General features: G+C 44.1%; 1 protein-coding gene across 1 annotated transcript in view; it reads right to left on the reverse strand.

Moving 5' to 3' along the window:
* Positions 1 to 13,355, reverse strand: part of TFAP2D (transcription factor AP-2 delta) — a 61,706-nt gene extending 48,351 nt beyond the window's left edge. Inside the window, exons 1-3 of the mRNA XM_012441526.2 lie at positions 12,794 to 13,355; positions 11,281 to 11,778; positions 7,791 to 7,851 (exon numbers count right to left, since the gene is read on the reverse strand). Coding sequence (XP_012296949.1) covers positions 7,791 to 7,851; positions 11,281 to 11,778; positions 12,794 to 12,832 — 598 coding nt within the window. The 5' untranslated portion in view covers positions 12,833 to 13,355. The remainder of the gene's footprint in view (positions 1 to 7,790; positions 7,852 to 11,280; positions 11,779 to 12,793) is intronic.
* Between the last annotated feature and the right edge of the window lie 8,466 nt (positions 13,356 to 21,821).

Consider the following 21,821-nt stretch of genomic DNA (forward strand, 5'->3'; position numbering starts at 1 on the left):
AATAGGAGAGTTCATAATCTCAATTGGCAAACTAAAATCCATTTCTTGCCATCAAACTTGTAGCCAATACAATGGCAAACCATGTAAACACCTGCTTTAGGAGCTACAAACAAATTCTCCTGTACTTCCCCTCTTCATATTCTTAGTAAGTTTAAAGCCCAAATCCAATAACAACAATAAAAATGTTCCCCCAGATTCCTGGGGGACCTAAGACTATCATTTCACTTGTTTTTTTTTTTAATGGTTTCACTCTGTACTTACAGATGCAAAATACATTTCAAAAATAAATTCTTAAATCATTTCTTAAAATTTGAGATGAACAGGAAAGCAGGGTAGGTATTAATGAATCTGTGTTTTAGAGTCATACTGTGAGAATCATGATCTTGATTATTTTAGGAATTAGATAGGTCTAAAGCAAATATAGTAAACAAACACAAATCAATGTCTGTATGCAAAATTCGCATAGCACTCTTCTAAAAATGGGCCTCTACTCACAGTCACTATGAATCATAAGCAAATTTATATTCTCACATAAACTCTCCTCTCTTGCACATTTGTCAGTATACAAATGAGGACAGGGAATCTCACCCAGTTGCCAGTTAGCTTCAAGTTTATGGTGAGTGAGAGAACAGAGCATTTGAGAATATGTATGAATTATTTTCCTGGATACTAAGGGTAGGGAATAACACAATTTTAGAACTTTGCTATCTTTACAAATCTTCAGTGGATTAGAAACCTAATTTAGGGAGATGTAGATGATTATGACTTTTTAAAAGAAGTTGTTAGATCAGACTCTCTCCAACTGGAAGACTTTGGCAAAGCAAACCCCATGTGCTGAAAGCCAGCTGCTCCCAGGGAAGCCACTGAGTCTGCTACCTACCCACATGCTAATTCCCTGGGCCCAGAGTCTGCCTTTCCTACATCTAGGTTGGGCTTCTGGCTTATGCTCAAGTAGGCACTTATTAGGTAAGTTACACAAGCTGCATATTAAGAGTATTCTTTATGCACACATAAATTGCCTGAAGGATTTATTTTGTATTCAGGATTAGCCATCAACTCTAGAGTCTTTTATTTTTTATGTCACAGCATCTTTAAAGGGAATTTCTGTTGCTTTGATACTTGGCATTGCTGCAGCCTTGGGGAACTCTCTAGTCCTGGCTAAAGATTTGGCAACTTGTAGAGTTTACAGTAACATGGGGAACCTAATATCTTTCTTCTCAGTGATTTATTCTTGAGGGAAGTGGAAAAAAGTAATAGGTCAATATCACCAGAGTTTTGCCTTTAGATTGAAGGTACTGAGGGAGCGAGACTTCTTTAAGGGAATCCAGACTATGGATGGTAATGATGTTACCATCCATAGTCTGGATTCCCTTCATCAAAGGGAATGTTATGAAACATTGGCCCACACCAAGCCATTTACAGTAGTCATCTCCAGTATCACTAGTTGAACTTCCACATGGTGCTTGTGTGGCATGTCAGCTTTTATTGAAATTATGTGATAATCATTCTAGATTCAGCATCCCAGTTAGGAATGTCTTTGATACTACTGCCAGTGTATTCATGCAGAACTTCTCCAGAGTTCATCTCTTTTCTATATACAGTGCACAGAAACAATACTTTCATAAAGTTCACTATTTTTAAATTTGGAATGTAGAGATAGGGCTTTCCATTTTCAGTGATGCAGCAAATTCTGATGGGTAGCTATTGTAACACTGGTAAGAAATCAGAAACTATCTACTCAAGGTCCCTTGCCTAGGACATGGCTTTCATAAAAGGAATAATTTTGCCATAGCTACAGGAAGAAGTCAGCCAGAGACTTCTGGCTCAGGTGTGACAAAACTCGGCACAAAATACATGAATGCAGATCCTCCAGTTGGCATATCTTGTTAGATCTTACTCGGCTTGAAGAAGCACAGGGTGGCTCTGCCTCTGCATAGCTGGGGACATCTGGCCCAGTGTCTGCAGACAGAGTGTAGGGTAATGGAAAGAGTACTGGTCTACAAGTGAGAACTTGGCCAACTAGCGACCCATGCAACTTAGGGAGAATGACTCTGGGTCTCAGTCTGTTCCGTCCATCTGAACAATGAAGATGCTCACACCTGCTCTACTTATCTTCCCAGCTTGTAAAGAGGTGCAACGGGATATGGATTCACGCGCGCTCGGCAACCTGATTATAGGCCACCCAACCCCGCCATTTTTTTTAAAAAACAACTACCACTTTGCAGGGTGTGAGCTGGGGAGTAGGACAAGACACCACCGGCCCACCCCCCTTCCCGCCCCGCCACTGTCTGTGCTGCAATTGGATGGGAAAGCCAAGCCCTGGCGCCTGGGTGAGCTTTTTCTCTTCTCATCCCAGGCTATTAGGGCAGAGGAAACAGCGGCGGCTGTCTCCAAGGAGCCGCGGCTCCCAGGAGCCTCTAAATCTGCCTCGGAGCCACACGCGCGGCCTCCCGACTCCCCCTTCTCAGAACGCACCCGGCTGTGGCGAGAGGCCCCGCGCGCTCTCCAGGTGCGATCAATACTTCCTAGCGGGCTTCCGGGCGCTGGGCCGGTGCGCGCATCCTCTCCAAAGCCACAGCGCCGCCCCACTCGTCGCAGCGTCGGTGTTGACATAATTAGACCAAATCTTGAGAGCAAAATAAATGTTCTGTTCGCCTTACAGCCAAACAGATGTTTACAATTCAAATGAAAGAAATACAAACGGCAGGGATTTTTCTTCTCCCCTTCTTCATCTCCAGTGATCGCTCGTTTTTTCTGACACATTAAAAATGTGTAAGCGATTACAAGAATTTCCTGTCCCTGTTTGTTCTGTGGTTGCATTTCTGCAAGGTGCGTGTGTGAGTTGGGTAGGTAGAATTATTCTCGACTGCTTCCCCTCTAGCCTCTCACCCTTCCTAAACCTCCTCTCCCATGTTACCCCACCCCCATGGCAGTAGATATTAATTGTAATCAAACAGCAAAGGATGCGGACTTAATTGCAATCAAGTAGGCCTTTGATAATGTGTCAGCAGCGAATTGTGCTGTTTGGGGGAAGGATATAGCATTACAGGTATATAGCTGGATTACTAGGGCCGAATGAGCTTCTCCTTTTGTAGATTCTAGGCAGAACAAAAGAAAGAGAGGTCTGCGTGAAGAGACTGGCTGGTTTAATGTGGTGGTGGGTGTGTAATGGTGTGTATTGGGGTGTATGTATATGGGGGAGAGATTAATCCCGATTCCCTAATGCAGAAAGTGTTTTAGCTTTTGTTGATTTTTCAAAGCAGTTGAAGAAATTAGAGAAAACGCTGTAGGCTACGGGAGAGCCACCTCTTCCCCTCTACAACTCTCAACCCCCAAAAAAGATTTCCAACAAAGCATGCCTCTGGATGCTTTGGTACAAGAGTTTTAGATTTTATATAAAGGAGATTGAATTTCAAACCTGCAGAATCTGCACTGGGGACTAAGGAGGCAGGAGAGGCTTGAGGTGTATCTCTGGCTCTATGTTACCCACAACGGATGAACCGTAGAGATGCGTTTTGGCTAGCTAGAGCAGAGATTCCAGGTAGTCCATCTGTAATCCCAAGACTACTGACAAAAGAAGAGCAAGGCTTCCCACCCTCCTCCAATTGTACGCCTTCAGGAGCTGCTGAAAGAGCCAACGACTTGCTCCAACCCGGATTCCAAGGCTCTGGGCCTTCTTGAAAACCAGAGAAGCAGAGGAAAGAGCGTCCTCCCGCCAAGCAGCCTGCTGCTGGCCTTGAGGCCGGATAAAGGGAAAAGCGGTCAGGTCCTTCTACACTGTTATTGGCAGACTGGGCAATTGAAGCTAAGGCTCCATTTCAAGGAAGCATTTTTTTTTTTAAGAAATTAAATCAGATCTGACAATGTTTGTACCGCAGCGTAAATGCCTTTGCCTTGGCGTGCCAGTCACCTCTAAGCGATCTGACAAACTCCAACTCTCTTAAAACGTGCAGAGTTCAGATCATATTAATTCCCCAAAAATGTTTTGATTCAAAGTAGTTGGTATTTTGTGTAGCCACGGGCAATCGGGAAAGCGCTCCTGCCTGCCCGTGGCCGGGTCCGCTCCCTCTTCACGTGGCCCAGAGGCTACGGCAGTATTTAAGTTTCTGAAATTAGCCTGGGGCTGCAAGGCAGAATGATCACAAAGCGAAACAAGGGCGCTTCCCCTCTTCACTTTTTTCATTTTTTTCCCTCTCCCGCCCCCGCCCCCTTTTTTAGTTGCCATCCCGATTTCACAAAAGAGACCAGGGCCAAAATGTCACTTTCCACCCACGTAAAGAAAGGCTAGGTCTTCTCATCTAGCCCACTTCTGAGGTCCACAGCCCACTACCAAGCTGAACCCCCACCCTGAGATTCCAATATGGATTCATTCATTATGAGCTTCATCATCACCATCGTCATCAACACTGTTCACTTATTATTAAATACCCAGAGCACGAAATGAAAGGGACCGGTGCCTGACAAAAGGGAGGGGGCCATAAGGGAGCCTCAGAAGATTCAGGAGGAAAAAAAGAGTGGATTTTTCTTTCTTTTTTTAATGATTAAAAACACAGACGACTCCTGTAAATAGAAGCCTCATTTCTTCAAGAGATGCCTTTTGAAACCCGGTATCTGAATATTCAACGAAGGCAAAGCCCCACTCTGTACGTACAACATTAATATGATCTCTGCAGAATTTGCTACTCAGTAATATTAACATATCAAAGCCTATGCCCGAGGCGAAAGAAGCTATCGATACGCGAGCACAGGGTAAAGTAAAGATTATTGGTTCTGATGGTTGGAGTGGCGGAGCTGCGGGCAAAATCGCGCACACCATTAACCGAGAGTGAGCGCGCAGGGAGCTGCGCCTCCGAGGCGGTGGCAAATATTTTATCTAGGTGGTAATTACCTCGCTGCTGTCCCCTCTTCCACGCCTTCTTTGGCTATCAGGCCTTCATTACAGACTAAAATAATGTAATTGCCACTTAACAAAGTGAGTCAGGGCAACACTATTTTGTTCTTTACAAGTTGAAGTCGCCAAATGTAAAGAACGAGTGAGCACGCCCAAGTCCTCCACGTCACTGCAAACCAGGACAATATCCCTGATTAGCTCATGTAAAGTACATTGACACCTATATTTCTTCAAGAACACCATTTGGGGTCTTTGAAAGTGGAACCTCCCATAGTACATTCTAGAAATCATTAGAAATGTAAATTAATCCGAGAACTTAGCAGAAGAGAGAAAATGGTGAAAAGTTGTGCTTTTCAAGAAATCACGTTTCATGTGTCTGGTCATCTGTAAAGCATAAACTGGAAAAGAAACATTCTTATCTAAGCTGTTAAACAATGTCGGGTCATATGAGGTATGGCAGTATTGCAGAGCACTTGAGTTAGTCTTCCTGATTTTTGATGAACACTAGTCTGAGCTGTTGATATTAGGGATCCTGTACACTACCATGACAATTGAGAAAATAAACTTCTTTAGGGTTTAGTAAAAGCGAGTTCTGAGATGAGGGTCTGGGCAGACTGCAGCAAAATATACACTCTCTTTTGGGAGTACACTTCCTTGCTATCCACTTTTAAATTGTCATGAGCATTGATTGTTTCATGTAAAGAAGACACTTATAGACACACACTCTCCTTTCCAAGGCTCAACTATGTTAACTGGTCTTTCTCTAAGACACGTGGAAATGGAATAAATTCAGCAGCTAAAATCTGAATTCCTACGAAGCAGGGTTTAATCAAACAAGACAGACATAAACCCCAAGTTACATTCCCTGTCTCTTTGGAGCTTCACTGTTCTCATATGACATCAATATTTGGTTTCAAGTAGAGATTCAACAACGATTTTTAGGTGAAACTAATAGGGACTGATATTTACAAGAATAATAAAGCATAACGTAAGGAAGACAATTTCTGTGGCTCCGATAAAGTACCTAACATCTTGGAGATACCTAAGAGCTTTGGCTATTCTTGGGAATTGGGTGAGGGGGTTAGAGAGTGTCCCCTAAATCTCTCTCCGGAGATTTAATTGATTCCAAAGCGGCTTCCTCTCCAGCTCCCGTCCTCACCCTCAAGTAATTCCACCCTCTGTCCGGTGTCTTATGCTCAGATGCAGTTTCTAGGCATTTGAGAAGTTGATCTTGGTAGAAGTCTGGAACTGAATGCGAAGCTGCAGTATCAAGAGGCCTGCTGTGGGAGAAGCGGGCTCCCGTCCCTAATTAGTGGCGCTGTCCTTCAGCACCACCGACGTCTCTGCGCGCCCTGAGTGCTCTTTCCGCACCTTTAGTTTTACCGGTCCCAACAGATCCCGATCAGTACGTCTCACCTGGTCTCTTTTTCACCGTGCAGGTTTTTTTTTTTTTTTTTTTTTCATCCTCCAACAGGGTGTATTCAATATTCAGTAGTCTTGGGCCTATTTTGTTCCATTTCAATGTGTCTGAGTACCAGGGTGGCTGGCAAACTTAATATTTCTCGTTTAAAAAATCTTTGTGGAGCTATACCACTAGAGTGTGTGTGTGTGTGTGTGTGTGTGTGTGTGTGTGTGTGTATTTTAATCTCCATTGGGTGAAACAAGAATTGAGCAGCTCTTTTAAATTTAATGTAAACTCCCAGCATCCATTAGAACAATAACCAAGTTCCAAAAGGAAAGCACCCTTTGTTTTCTTTACTCACTAGATTAAATGGAATTTACATTGGACATTGGAATATAAAATCTCCAGTTTAAGCCTGAAAGAATCAACTTATTTCTACCAGCACATTTCTCTACCCAGAAAAGCAAATCTTTCAAGAAGCTTTGAAAGGGATGGAGAGGGATTGAAGGACATTTATTTGGTTCCATCAGAAGTGACTTAGTTTTTAGTGTTCTGTTACTGCAGACAACTGTGGCCCTGGAGCAGGAATTAGTCTTGGTGAATAGGCCACATCTTATTAATTCGTATGAAGTTGGGATAACAGCTGGTCCCTCTTGCCTTGTGTGCTGCTCAGGTTACTCAGCTTGCTAGGAAAATAAACTTCAGAGGCTTTGGGTACAGTTAAGCAGGGGAAGCTAGCAAAATCTGCACTGCCTTAAGGCCCTGAGAATGTCATAGTTCAAAACCTTTTGTCAAAATGGAACATCTGAGATGCAGCCCAAGCTGAAAGCAACAGCTCTCTTCTCTCCTCTTGCCTTCCCCCACCTTCCAATTCCATGGGTAACTCTGGATTCAGATGTTTTCCTCAACAGATGGGAACAAGAAAGCTTTATCCAGTACAGTTAACACCACCTCCTCCTCACACTCTCCCTTAAAGAAAGAAATGTTCTGGACACTTAGAAAAATAAGGCCAGCTACAATATTGGTGTTTCATTAGCCTCCCCTAAAGCCTCAATGATCTAGCCTTTCACAGAATCCCTCAAAGCCTCAAGCTAACACCATCACCTCAAACACTCAGGCTGTGGCTGGCACATTTAGGGCTAAAAAGACCAGAAATTCTGCTTGAGGATGTGGTATTAGTGTTGGGGGAAGGGAGTGTGAGAAGCTTTTCATTCTTTCTCTTTTTTCTTTCCTTCTGCCTCTAACTTTGATTCTGTCACTGCTCTGTGAGGAGCAACAAATATCTCCTATCACAAGCCTTCTGGGCACAGCCTGGGTTCAAATCTTAATGGAAGAAAGAAGGCTTTTTAATGTGGATATGCCAGTGTTGGATTAGAATAATTGACTAAGAGTAATTGTTTTTTTAATCATCAGAAAAGGAATCTGAGCACCATCAGATCTTCTAAACAAAGTAACAAATAAGAGAAGAATGTCTAGGGTTAACATGTTGTTACTTACCTCTTCTTATCACTCCACCTTGGCCATTGAGAACAAGCCCACACTGGGCGTCCACAGAGCCCTTAATGAAAGAAACAGAAATAAAATTACTCAAATGGATACTGATATGCATGACCATGTAGGTAAAGTCTTTTAGACTAGCCCATTCCTAAACTCTGTCTCAGAAGACATTTAAAAGCAACCATTGAGCTGAAACACATTTAAAAAAAATTGCAAGAAAAACCACAATCTGAAAGTTGTATAAATCTTAAGGTATGCATTTTATATCACCATACAATATTACACTTCAAAGTGCCTGGGAGCCTTTCATCTTGGCACAAGAGAATGAGAAGCCCTTTGAGTCCCCATGAAGGCACACAACATATATACAGACAGTGTACACTCAGCACTTTCTGAGTAGGGCAAATTACACCTTCAGTGTCAAACCTGGGACTGTGGGTTTCTTGGGGACACAGAGGAGCTATTTCATATGCAGGATTCAGGATGTCTTATGGAGGTTCTGTTTTACCCCAAATGTAGGAACATCCTACAGTGCTACTCAAAATGGGCCTTATGAATGAAAAACCTTCAGATTCACTCACTGTAGATCTTCAAGGTCCTAATGGATTGAGGAATCCCTGGAGCTGGAAAGATGGAAAGGGTTTGCTGATTTTTGGTTAAGAAAAGTAAAAATTTCTCCCTGTCTGTCTTTTTTTTTCCCCCAAATCGAAATGTGTTAAAGGCTCATTTTCCTTTACAAACAAACGAGGTATTGGACATGAAAGAGGCCTTGAAGGGTGTTAACCTACCCAACAGCCCGTGAAGAGTTAAGTAAATGCGGAGAGAGTCGGTGCATAATAAAAACCCACTTTACAAAACAACCTTTACAACCCTGGCTCCCTTTTGCCTCCCCATTTTCACCATATTGAGGCAGGCCTGTAAGACCCCCCTTTTCAACCTACTCACGAGCTCTTTCTTATTTTAAATGTTCTGCCTTAAAGTGATTATCAAATCAATATGAAAAAAAAAAAACTTGGAGACTGAGCATAAATTAAAGCGGTGATGGGAAAAGGTGTGACAGTTTCCTTTGTTGGCCATAGCAAATCTTTTTAGGGGACTCAAAGATGGAACTGAAGCCACAAGACTGTTTGCATCTGTTAGGCAGACTTAGACCGCCCTCCAAACCATTGGACTTTCACTTAAAATTCTGTGCAGGGAAAAGTATATTTACATTTGTTGCATTTGAAATGAGGCATATGCTGATGAATGTTTTAAAAAGGAAGAAATAAAAGGAGAGAGACTGGTTTCTCCCACACACTCCCTCCCCATTTCTTGTTTTAAAAGTAGCTATGACTTTCTTTTTCATTCTGCCAACTTGGTGCAAGAACAGTGGAAGAAAATAACTTGTCAGATTTAAAAACTTGCTACATAGCATTTGTAGATTAGATAGATAGATAAATATGGATATACAGTATGATATATACATACGTGGATATATCTATGTAAAGGTATTAACATATATCATACACAGTACTCTATTTCTTCTAGAATCTTGGCGTGTGTCCCTTAGTATGAGTAATATTGCTTCAGTATGAGTAATAAAAGAGAAAGGGGACATTTGTATGTGGAAAAAGAGACAGGCTGAAGAAAAGGTTTCAAAATATCTGAAATATATACGATAAATGGTCTCAAAGCTCTCCAAGAGAGTGAACCACTTTCCCTCCCACTCTCTGGTGCACGGTTACAACGCTTATTTTCTTAGCAGAAACGAATCTTGGTTTCTTCACTTAACAAACTTTTTCCCTCATAAGTAAAACATGTTGTTTGGTCAGATGACATTGCATAAATGACTAGTTGAATGGCACTAAGTCGAAAATTGGATACACTACGGTGTCCTTTTGCACGGGATTCGCTCTTTGTCTGGTGCTTGCAAATGTTCTAATCCCCTCTTTTGAAAAATGCCCGGCTTTGTGCCTAGCACAGAAAAAAAATTTGTACAGATACAAAAAAATCAGCAGCAGACGCGGCTATTAAAAGGAGTAAATAGGTTTTAGTTGAGCTAAGCATTGAATGGCAGATTTTTTTCCCTCTTGAGACATAAGGGGATCCTTGTGAAAAATGTAAAAATGCCCTGAGCGTATAAAATTATTTTGTGAATATAAATGTAGAAAGTCAAGATTTATGGAGCTAAATCTTTTTTCTTGTGCACCGATCTTACTGCTATGGCTCTTTGTTGGAACTGTAAGGGCTTGCACTTTAATTTAAAAATAATCCCCTACTCAAAGGTAAATGAGGGGAAAAGATTTTCTGTGCGCAACAAGGGATCTCTTACGTCTCCAACTTGTGTTCTTAGAATATTTCCCTATTTGTCCTGGAGAGCGTGAAGAAGGTGGCCAGCTTTGTGCAGACTGAAAAAGTAGGAACTCACAGGTAGAACTTCACTTTCAGCTAAAAGGAGCTAGAAATATAGATCTTTGAATTCTTTTTTGGGTATTTGTGGGCTCGTTTGTTTAAAATACGACTATGACAACATAATTGCATAATTATATATTCTATCGTTGGCAAAAATGTGCAAACGTGTTAAGAAATAAAGTAGAAGAGAGATTATCTGATTGAGTGATGACCTCCACAGTGTCTGAATACCTGCCTTCTTTCCTTTTTTCTTCTTTTCCTCCTTTTCTTCCTTCCTTCCTTTTCTCCTTCCTCCCTTACTTTATTTTTCTCCCTCTCTCGCTACCTTTATTTCCTCATTTTTTTCTTTTTACGGAGTTGCGTTTTAAATGCAATGGCCTGAAGAGCAAAACTAAAGTTGTAAATCACCTAACTGGGCTGCGGTTTGGGGTACACATCAGGCAGAGGGAATTAAACTCAACACTACCCCGTGGCAAAGTGCACTGTGCAGATCTCGGGGTAGATTTTTGAGACTTTCATTTGCTATTCGTTACTTTCCACAGCAATCTAGTGTATTTGTTGAAACTTTCTCAAGCTTAGGGTCCCAACAATTTCCTTAGAACAAGCCAGACCCCTATTTTGTAGTGAGATCTCCACAACCTCACTCTGAGACAGACACCTGGTGCGCCTCGGTGGAGCCTGTGAAGTGCGGGGATTGAGGGTATGATTGGTTATCACTTACGGGTCTTACTCAGAGTCCAGTTGGCCCAACCCCAGACTCCTCGGTCTCCCCCACCTCATCCCCTCAGGGTCGGAAATGTTGATTCACAAAAGACTTCTGTGAGGACCCACCGAAGGTAGAGTGCCGCAGCCGGCCGGACTCCCGTGCGTCCAGGTGAAATGCCTGGATCCAATGAGAGAAACAGAAGGGGCACACTCCTCCTCTAATTGTTTTGATAACTTTCCATAAGTGGGGTGTGTGTGTGTGCGCGTGTGTGTGAAAGAGAGAGAGAGAGACAGAGAGACAGAGAGAGACGCTTCACAGTCGGAGCATTAACGGGGCGGGAGGGGGAGGGCGAAGAGGGGAGGGAGCAGACAAATTCGCTGCATGCTTATTTACCTGCAAGTCGTCTGCTCCCGCGGCGGCCAGCCCCAGGCTGGGCCCTGGCAGGAGTCTTTGATCTGGGTGCATTCCATACTGAGAGCCATGGCTCATGAGGGACAGGTCGTGGCGGCGGTAGGCATCGAGGCAGCCCAGCTCCCGCCTCTGCTCGTCCAGGCAGGACGACTTGAGCGCCCGCGCATTGTGCAGGTTAATAAAGTCGGTGGGCTCCCCGTGGTGGATCTGCTGGTAGTACTGTTGCGAGTGGTGGAGCGAGTTCAGAGAGTAGGCGTCGGGGGTGACGGCCGGGTGGCTGTGCTGAAACTCGTAATGGAAAGACTGGTGGTGGAGCGGGGTGTACTGGTGGTTAGTGGAGAAGTAGGGGGACGCAAACTCGGTGCCGGTGGTGGAGTAAGTTAAAGGAGAGGAGGAGGAATAGGCGACAGTGGAATTGGCTACGGACTCCAGACAGCCAAGCTGCATCAAACGGTAGCTGTTTGATCCGTCGTGACGTATCTGGAAGGAAGAGGGGGAAAAGGGAGAGCAGAAAAACTTGAGGTTTGTCATTTTGCAACCAAGGCGCCGCTCTCCCAGAACCAGGAGCTTTCTCTGGCACTCTAAGGAAAGCGAGCGCACAAGACTCGGGCCGAGCCGAAGCCAGGTCTCAGCGTCTTCGCCAGAGACAGCCTTTGCAAACAGGCGAACTGGGGGTGGGCGGCCTCGTCCTCACAGTCGAGAGAGCGCAAAAAAATCCCCCACCCTATATAGGTGCGGGTGACACCACACACGCACACACACGCACAGACACACACACACACAGAGCCCCTGCCCAACTTGTGCAGGGAGCTTGGCGTTGGGATCCAGGTTTGCAACTGACTCCGGGGCCGAGGGGAGCAGAGGAACGAGTCCACACGAAAAGAGCGCTGGCCCGCGCCGCCTGGCCACTCCAACTAGATCCCAGCATCGAAATTCTGTGCCTGTCTATGCCGAGATGTTCGGCCCGGGCTGCTCACAATCATTGTCCATACATTTTTAAAAATCCAGTCTGTGCAAATCGTTCAACTTGCTCACTTCCTTAAGTCATTTGAAGGAGGGAATCTGACTCCCCCTTTTCTGCTTCCCTTTCCTTGAATAAGCCCATTCCAAAAAGGGCGCGTTTTTCCCCATCCCCCTTGTCCACCTACTGCTCCCCCATCAGTCCCTTTTCTTCGCTTTTCTGAGAATCTTTTTTCCGTCTATATCTGTTTCTCCTCACCCTCCCCCCCTTTATTATTAGGATTATGTTTTCCCGCTCATTATGGCAAATGTTTCTTAACGTGGCAGAGAGTTGCCCTCCCTGGCGACAGATGTCATAACGAACTTTCTCCCCTTTCCTTCCTTAACTTCCCCCGAAAGACAGATTATAATTAAACGTAACGGTCCAATATAGATTAGAGAAAGGGGAAGCTGCCGCCGCCGCCGCCACCGCCGCCGCCACCACACACACGCGCACAAAAAAAAAAAAAAAAAAAAAAAAAAAAAGTAATAATACCTCGGCATCGTGGACTAGTCCCGGAAAGGTAGTTGACATGTTGGGTTTCTCCGAAAGCTTACGATGCAATTTCCCCCTCCAAAAAAAGAATCGGGAAAAAAATCCGAAGTTCTTGAATTTTCCAATTTTTAAAGGAAAAAAGATGTTCTATAGATAGATATCTAAATTGTAATGGTTTTGCCTGGATCAGATAGCTCCTTGCCTCGTACCCACTTAAAAACCTGTAGGAACAAAATTTTCCCTCTGCACAAAAGCAGCTCCCTGGAACAGATTTTGTACTTGCTGAGTATTTCTTTGGCTGATGTCGTAGGTCCCTTGGTAATATAGAAGTTTTGAAAATTAAGCATCAGCACTGAGAACTGGGAGGACAATAGGCAGAAGAGATTTATCCCAGGAGACAAGGAATAAATATTGTATCTTCGCCTAATAAGGAACTGGAGGTTCTTTCAACATTTTTATCCATTTTTTCCAACCTTTATCATGCTTTTCTATACCGACTGAGGTGGGGACTCATCTCTGTGGAGAGTATTTGCACACATTTATTGTGAGGCTAGAGATCTAGTTCCAGTATGTGTATATTAGAGATAGAAATATATATTAATTAAAGCTTCCTTTTATATGAGTAAGTGTTCATTCCTATTGGTTCCACTCCCTGGATGCTGAAAGCTGCTTTTTCCAACAACCACCCGAATCAATTTTGCCCAGATTGGGGTGTCTGCCTTTGCCCAAGTGGAAACAATGCTGCTCTTTCCATATTTACATTGAATTTGGGTTCTTTCCCCCTTTTTGAAAGGCAAAATCAGGCAGTGACTTACAGTTTTCAGCAGCTTTAAGAATAAATAGTGCTGATGGACAGTCCCAAGTTTCCATTATCAAGAAATTGAGTAACTGGCAATGTATTTAGGAAAAATGCAAGGGAATAAAGATGTAAGACAAGATTCTACATTTAGGTAAAATGTTGTCTTTCACTCCCCAACCCAACCCACATTTCCCCTTTTTTGTGTTTTTCTTCTTCATTTTTGGAAACAGTGCTGCTGGTGGTGGGGTGTAGATGGTTTAGCAGTAGCATTAGGTACTTGAACACGGTTACCCCAAAATAACCCTTAAATACTCGAAGTTATATTTTATAAATAGAGGGCAGGACGGAAGCAGTGCACACCTATCTCTATCTCTTCAGTGGATTTCTTGACTTTCAAACAGTTTTTTTTTTCAGCTTTACTTCGTTCAAATTTTAGCTTCCCCCACCAAGTTGTCTAGTGCCTGATGGGGGTGGTGGCGGCTACAAACCCAAAATACTGAGGCTTTGCTTCTCAGTGTCTATATTATAAGAGAGAACTGGCTGGCCCCACAGACTCATATCAGAGATAGAAGGGGTAATTCACTCTTAATTGCCATTTCATTTGGTTTGCTTTTAAGTGTTTAAGCTAAGAAGGTGTCTTAATAATAAGCCGCGGGCAAACAGGCATGTGGCTTTTTTTTTTTTAGGTTGGGGTTTGGGAGGGTTTATTAGGATCTGCTCATGCAGGCTAACTGGGGCTGTCACTCAGCGCTCTTTGCTTTATACAAATGGACAAAGGCACACGACAAGAATTGAAATGCATTGTCTGAAATGGAGATACACGATGCTTCAGCCCCACATGGGGTCAACAGGGGACACTGGCTCTCTATTTCAAGGTGTGCCAATGCCCCCCCAACCCCTCCTTGAAATTCCATATTTTAGTCTAATGAGGTCAGGAGACTGAGAACCCAATGATGATGAAAAGGAAGAATATCAAACTTGATATTTAAGTAAAAGGGGTAAAATGAGTGCCATTGGCTCTAGGGGTTGAATCCCAAAAATGTTTGCAATGGAGTCTTTGTTTAGCAGGTCTGAGTGGGGCCTCCATAGCTTACCCACAGAGGAAATAAATAATCTAATCATCTCTGGAAGGGGGGGACTGCCCCAAGACCTACACCCAGACACCCCTGCCCCTGGGAAAGTACAGACCACCCCCAACAAGAAGAATATGTAGGGCTTGCAGGTTGTCTTGGGGAATGCCCAGGTGCGCTTTTCCTGGTGGATGATATTGGCTTCCCAGTTAGTCCCAGTCAAATGGAAAAGGATAGCCCTTCTCAGGCAAGTTACAATCTCCTTCCACATCCCCCTACTGTCAGATACATCTTCATTGAAGGTGAAGGTACCTTCTCTTCCAGGTTTAGGTCCAGGCAGCAGACACAAAACCCTTTACCCGGGGAACAACGAGGAGGCTCAGGAAGATGTGGTCAGCTGCTCTGCTTGCTTGCCAAACGTGTTTGGTCCACATATATTTGTCCCTGTCTGGAGGAAGAGCCACACATAGTACCCCCTAACTCTCACCACCATACACAGAAGATGTAGCTTTATGATACCCTAGGTAATGAGTTCTGGCCTTGAACGGAGTACACTCCACAGAATGACATCCAGTAGCCTTGCCCCTGTGAACATCAGGACATCACCAACTAACTGGCAATCATCCCATTCCATCCCCTAACCCCACTTTCAAGGTTTACCTTCCTGAGTGACTTTTAGGTATCCAAACAGAGTGTCCAGGGTTTCACTTACATGTTTCTTGAACTCCTGTGGACTTGAGGGGAAACTAAAGATCATGGCGAATGAGAAAAAAAAACTTTCATTTGTACTTAAAGAAAATGAAGCAGGGAGGATAAAATGCCTTCCTTTTAGTTTTGAGATTTCCTTTGCCAGGGCCCTTGACTCCCTTAGAAAGCATTGCTCTTAATCCTGTATTTTGGCTTCCCACACCAGCATCTGAACCGCAGGGAAACTTCATTTGGCCAACTGCTTCCCTCCCACCTCATCCCAACTTAAAAAAATTAAAAAGCTGTTTCTCCATGAAAGAAAAGTTGGGGAAATCATCCATGCCATATGCACATACTGGTCAGTGCTCCCTTCCATCTGCTCTGGGGTTGCTCAGCGCGCCCCTTTTCTAAAGAAACTCTTTGAGGCAGGTGTGTGGTGTATTTGGTGTGTGTGTGTGTGTGTGTGTGTGTGTGTGATGTGTGCATGTGTAGTGCTCGTTTCTGTCAGACACCTCCCCATCCAATTAATAGTCTTGAGCAGTTAATAAGTATCCTCCCACTTGACCCAAAGACTGGGCTTTTTAGAAAAGTTAATTCCTCTTTCTCTGTTATTTCTCTGTTTTTGCTTCTTTCCCAGAGAGTGATTGGCGACACATTTTCCAGTGGGTGGCGTAATTGAATTAACTGGCCATAGCACTCTGGAGACTCCATGACTATTGCCTGGGGCCACCTCCAACAGGAAACCTGTGGTGCACATTCTAGCCTCAGTCAGAGGTCAGTCCAGAGTCAGCCACTGAAAATAGCTGGCAAGAGCACAGTAGACACCCTGCTGGCCTGGCACCCGAGAAGCTGGAAAGATTGTTCCTCAGCACTTAGTGCTCCTGTTCTTCCTTCTAGTTCCATGTTCCACATGCCAGGAAGGAATATCTTATCGCAGTCACTTTAGGAATCTGCAAATAAATCTTTGTATATATTACTATTGTCTTGGTTAGAATCCAGAGCTGGAAGAGTTTTTGGGGAGTCACAAATTCCTTCCTGGGTTTCTAAGCCAGCATCATACAAATTACCCAGTTTTCATCCAGTCTCAAACATCTTCATTGAAAGAGTTTGCCACTCCACTGCATGTTTGAGATTGGTGAACAATTACAGACAAACTCATGCCTATCCCTAGCTTTAATAAACATGTATTTCTTCAAGTTTCTTTCCTTCTTTATTTTGGTACTTAGGGTTTCCTTTGCTATTGCAAATTGATTTTATTTTTGTTGCTTGAATACACTTCTCCCACAGAATTGCCTGTTTAATACTAAGCAAAGTGGAGTAATAATTACAATTATTTTGGGCACTTGGAAACAAAAATATTTTCTCGGATGTATTTAGGCACATGAATCAACCAGAATATCTTCTTCACTCTCCATTCTCCCCTACCTCCCCTTTTCTTTCTTTCTCTCTTTCTTTCTCCTTCGTTTCTTCACTTTTTCTTTCTCTGTTTTTTCTTTTATTCCTTCCCTCCTTGCTTCCCTCCTTCCCTTCCTTTTTAATGAAAGGTAGATAGAGGTGGGATTGAATCCCTTATACTTATGCCTTATGCTTATACCTTAAGTAAGCATGTGTGTATGTTGTCTAAGAATGAAATTTAGTGTGTTCTGCTCCAGTGGCAGATGCAGCTCTATAATCAGACCTGAATTTATACAATAGGAAACAATTTCCATGGTCACAAAGACCCTGTCATTGAAAGAACAGTGGAGCACTGAGGACCCAATATAGGCGAATGATGTTCATTCCACAAAGCAAAACAACGTACGTAGGTCTGAAAATCAGCACCTCTCCTTACTCCTTCCAGCTTCTTTTCTTTCACTCCTTTTTTGGATGAACATTAAGAACAGAAGTCTTCAAAGAATCCAGAGCCACCAAAGGACTCCTGTGACTTATCTAGGGGTGTTTTGATCCATCTGCCCTCGGGCACCCTTCCACCATTTTGAAAATCCCCAGCCCTCTGACTGCCTCCATCTAGTAGTCTTCCAAAAGGCGCTCAGCATAGGGTCTTCTAGAGCCAACCACAGAGGGAACCTTCAGGGCTCTCTTACAGCAGAATCTGAATTTCACAGTCACTCTGGATTCTAACGGTTCAGAAACGTCTTCCAGTCCAAAGACATCCAGTGGTGTGATTCTTCTAAACTCCTAACCTCTTCCAGTCACTGCTGTGGTGAGTGGGGGGCGGGGGCAATACTTTAGGTGGTGGAAAGGAGAGTATGTTGGGTTCGCCATGCAGTAACCCAATCCCTAGTTCATTCATTTATTCCTCAGTAGTCGAGGTGAAGACAGAAACGTGCTCCAAACACCAGGCAATTCTAGGCAGAAGACAGCAATCTAAAATTTGACCCAGTTGTAAGGATCGGAATATTCGGAGAGAAAAGTCTTGGTAAGGTGGGCATTCTTGCGCAGAGGAGCCAGGTTTCCCCTACCAATGATTGCTTCTTTTCTTTCTGACCTGTGCTGATGCTGACTCTGCTTCTCTTTCGAAAGGTCCCTCCCCTTTCTATTTATCAAATCTGACAATTCTTAATGAATTACCAAGTAATCAAATTTGGTAACTCTACTTCTTTTCGGTATTCCACCCTCATTCCACTTTCTATTACAGAAGGGCCACGTTTCGTAAAACGTTACCTAATTGCAAACAAGAAAAAGTGGACTTATTTTTATTTTTACTTTTTTTCTTTTGGAGTCTCGCTATGTCGCCCAGGCTGGAGTGCAATGGCGCAATCTCGGCACTGCAACTTCCGCCTCCCGGGTTCAAGCGATTCTCCTGTCTCAGCTTCCCAAGTAACTATGACTACAGGCGCGTGCCACCATGCCCGGCTAATTATTATTATTATTATTTGTATTTTTAGTAGAGACGGGTTTTAACCGTGTTAGCCAGGATGGTCTCGATCTCCTGACCTCGTGATCAGCCCACCTCAGCCTCCCCAAGTGCTGGGATTACTGGCGTAAGCCACCGCAACAGACCCGGCAGGCCATTTTTAAAGAGCTTTAGGATGTTTAGGGAAAATTAACATTTCTGACAGACTCTGCAGTCATTTTAGTTTAAGAGTTGTTATTGATTTTTTTAAACTCCTTTTTCTTTCTTTTATTTTCTTTCTTTCTTTCTTTTTCGAAACCTTCTCCTTCACGACCCTACCCCACCCCCTGGGCTGTTTGTCAAAAGCCTAACACGGATCTGTATTCCACCTTAGCCTTGCAGGCAACACGGATTCCATAATCGTACAGAGAAAATGCATTTGCAAGCAATTAAAAAGTCTTGCCAACGTATTAGTGGAAAATTAAGTGGGAGAACTCCCTCTTCTGAAGTCTTCTCTTTGGTAACAATGGAACTTGGAGCCGAGGCCCTCATCTGAGACGGCAGGCTCCTTGCCCTTCTGCCCCAGCTGCCAAGCTGGGCTCAGGCAGGGCGCAGACTTACCCGCCCTCTGCGCGAAGCTCGGCGCGTGCAGAGCCTGCCTCGCCAGCCCCACCGCGTCAGGGGACGTTCGCTCCCAGGCAGCAGAGCTGGACACCGGGAGGGCACGATACCCTGGAGGCCTCCTGGCTGATTTCACGCCTTCAGGCAGGAAGCTTGCTCTTCCGGCTAAGGCCTTTCTCCCGTGGGAAACTTGTCCCTTTCGGCCAAGAAATGTTTGAGTTCCTAAAGAGGCTGCACTTTGTCTTCTTTTTCCTCTTTCAGTTGTTTAACCTTGAAGCGCTATAAGGGGCTTTGAAAGTCCGTCTGCCGGCCTTCCTATTGCATGTGGAATAGTTTACTAAGGCTTTAAAAAGTATTGATTCGTTTGATCCTGAGAACACTCCCCTCGTCTGTCATTCAAATAGGGAGGACATGTATAATTATTACCCCCTTTGTATAGACGAAGAAAAAAAACAGCAAAGTAGCAGCACTAACATTTATTGAGTTCTTACCATCCTTACCAGGCTCCATTCCGAGTCCTTTACAAACATTTCATTCTTTCATCCCTTGGATGTAGGTATTACTACAAATGTATTCCCTTTGCAAAAGATGAGGAAACGGAAGTGTTTGGCGGCAGCTCATCCCAAGCCCCACTCCCGCTTAGCAGGTCTGTGAGCTGGGGAAAGTGAGACTCAAAGAGGTGTGAGTGACTCCTGGGGCTCTGGCCCCAAATCCAGAAGTTTTACTTTGCCTCCCTCCATCTTCTGGTCTTTACTGTTGCGTCTAAACTTTTCTAGGTTTTAAATTTCCTCTTTTTACCCCCTTCCTCACCCCCTACCCCTTCTCCATCCCTCTCCAAACGCTTAAAAGAAAACACTCACACGGAGGGCTGGTCCAGGTTTCTTTTTCAGCGCAAGTCAACCTCACACCTTCCAGCAGAAGTCGCCTGGACTACCGCGGCCTCAGATTCAGCCTCCCGGATCTTACCGCTAGCTTTCAAGTGGACGGACAAGGGTGCGGTGCTCCCACGGTTGCCCCTCCCCTGGCTGGTCCACCTCTGGTTCTCTTCGGAGTCGGTGGCTCCGGCTGGCCAGTCGTGGATCTCAGAGGCTGTGGCATGCACCAGGGAAACCAGGCCGCAAGGACCACCAGCTGTACCTGCCAGTCTTCTGCACCCGCTTTGCATTCAGCGGCAGGCAGCTTCGGCTTGGTGAATTCCGCGCTGGCCTCCGGGATCCCCGGTAACTCAGGCTGCAGGAACTGAGCCCCAGCAGGAGCGCTGGTTCTGCAACCACAGGGCCTAGGCACCAATCCTACTTGGGCATCTACTTGGGTATCAATTCTACTTGAACAAGTTACTTAATTTTCTCATCTGTAAAATGAAAAAAATTATACTAACACTTAGCTTGCCCAGCTGTTGTGAGAAGTAAGTGAATATATATATCGCTGAGATCAACGTGGACAGGGATTGCCTTTACAATGGCTATTATTTGGAAAGAGGGAGGGTTGTTAAGGAGGCTGAGAAGAGACTGTATTAGTGGAGACTTTTGCTTACCTAGGGCTCATTTGTGAACCTTGGACAGATAACGCCAAAGAAAATTCGGCCGGAGGAGACTCCAGAGGCCATCAGATACTACCTTCTACTTCCCTTTAAGGTCACACAGCCACTGGAGCCACAGAGCCAGGACTGGAGCTAGAACTCAGATGCTTGTGTCTGCTCAGCCCCAAGCCACTGGTTCAGGATTCAGGGAATGGACAGCTCAGTAGCCCAGCCCTTTTTCTAACATGTCTATTTTGTATTTTCTCTGGCTTAATTAACATTTTGGTCTTTAAATTTTTTTAATTTCATTTTTTCTTCTCTTTTTTCCCCTCCCTTCATGTTTCTCCCTCTCTCAGTCTTTTATCTCTGTCTCGTTCACCATCCTTCTCTCCCTCTTTCCCTCTCCCAACCATTACCCTTAGCCTCTCCTTCCATTCCATCCTGTCAATGTATTCCGGGGTTCCGCTTCTGCTTTCCTGGAATTCTGCTCTGACTTAACTCTCTCCCTTCTAATTTCCAAAGGTTTCTGTTTAATTTTGCCTCAACATCCTGTGCATGGTCTCAGCGAAGTGGGGGTATGGAGGTGTTTCTTCAGCCACAGTACTTCATGTTCTGGTCACCCTGGTACATAGCTCCTCTCCTACCTTCTAACCAACCCCTGTGGATCTGTCTTGTTGCTGACCCCAAGCTCCTGCCTCTTCTCCTTCCTACTAGCCTTGGGGAGCTTTGAGGCAACCAAGGCTTCCAGTTACTTTTTTTTTTTTCTTTCCTAAAAGAGCTTCAACTGTTTCTTCTGTCAATTACCCCAGTAGCCTCTCAGAGGCCCCGTTTATTTTTCCATTGACCTTTACTTCCTTATGTACTGGAACAATGCCTTATTATTTTATTTATCTTAATCTCTGGTGCAATCGCCCTTTTATTCTTCAACTTGGCTCTGCTAGTGTTTGCCTTTACACTTTCTTGACTTCATTATGTAATCTTGCCGAATCTCCACACTCTGTGCATGCTGTTTAGACCTCACGTTTGTCTTTTACTTACCCTTGAATAGTTTTGTTTTGAAACTCCTGGCCCATTCATATTTGCCTTATTCCTTTGTTTCCTACTATCTCTTTGCTGACTGTAATGCCTATGGATAGTGTCCAGAAATTTGCACAATATCTGCTTTATTACAGATTTTACCCAACAGGACATTCCATTAAAAATATATATTTTTTCCTACTTTGGCCTTGCCATATTTGGTGGTCTGTGATAATGCCCCTTCCTCCTAAGCCAGTTCCGGTTGTAGGTGTCATAGGGACATTAGATAATTGCTAGGATGGCTTTCACTTCTTTGATTTGCTTTCGAGCAAGTGGAGGATGATGAAGTATTCATTGACTTTGCCACTGATTGATTTTGGGACTTCAGACCCTTAACCACTCTGCTCTCTTTCACAGTCAGGCTGCATTAAATGAGGACAAATATGTATGAAGCAACTTTGGAATTTATAATGTACTTT

This window comes from Aotus nancymaae, unplaced genomic scaffold (genome assembly GCF_030222135.1).
Source record: "Aotus nancymaae isolate 86718 unplaced genomic scaffold, 86718_ANA_hifiasm-v0.15.2.pri h1tg000040l, whole genome shotgun sequence".
Lineage (NCBI taxonomy): Eukaryota > Metazoa > Chordata > Mammalia > Primates > Aotidae > Aotus > Aotus nancymaae.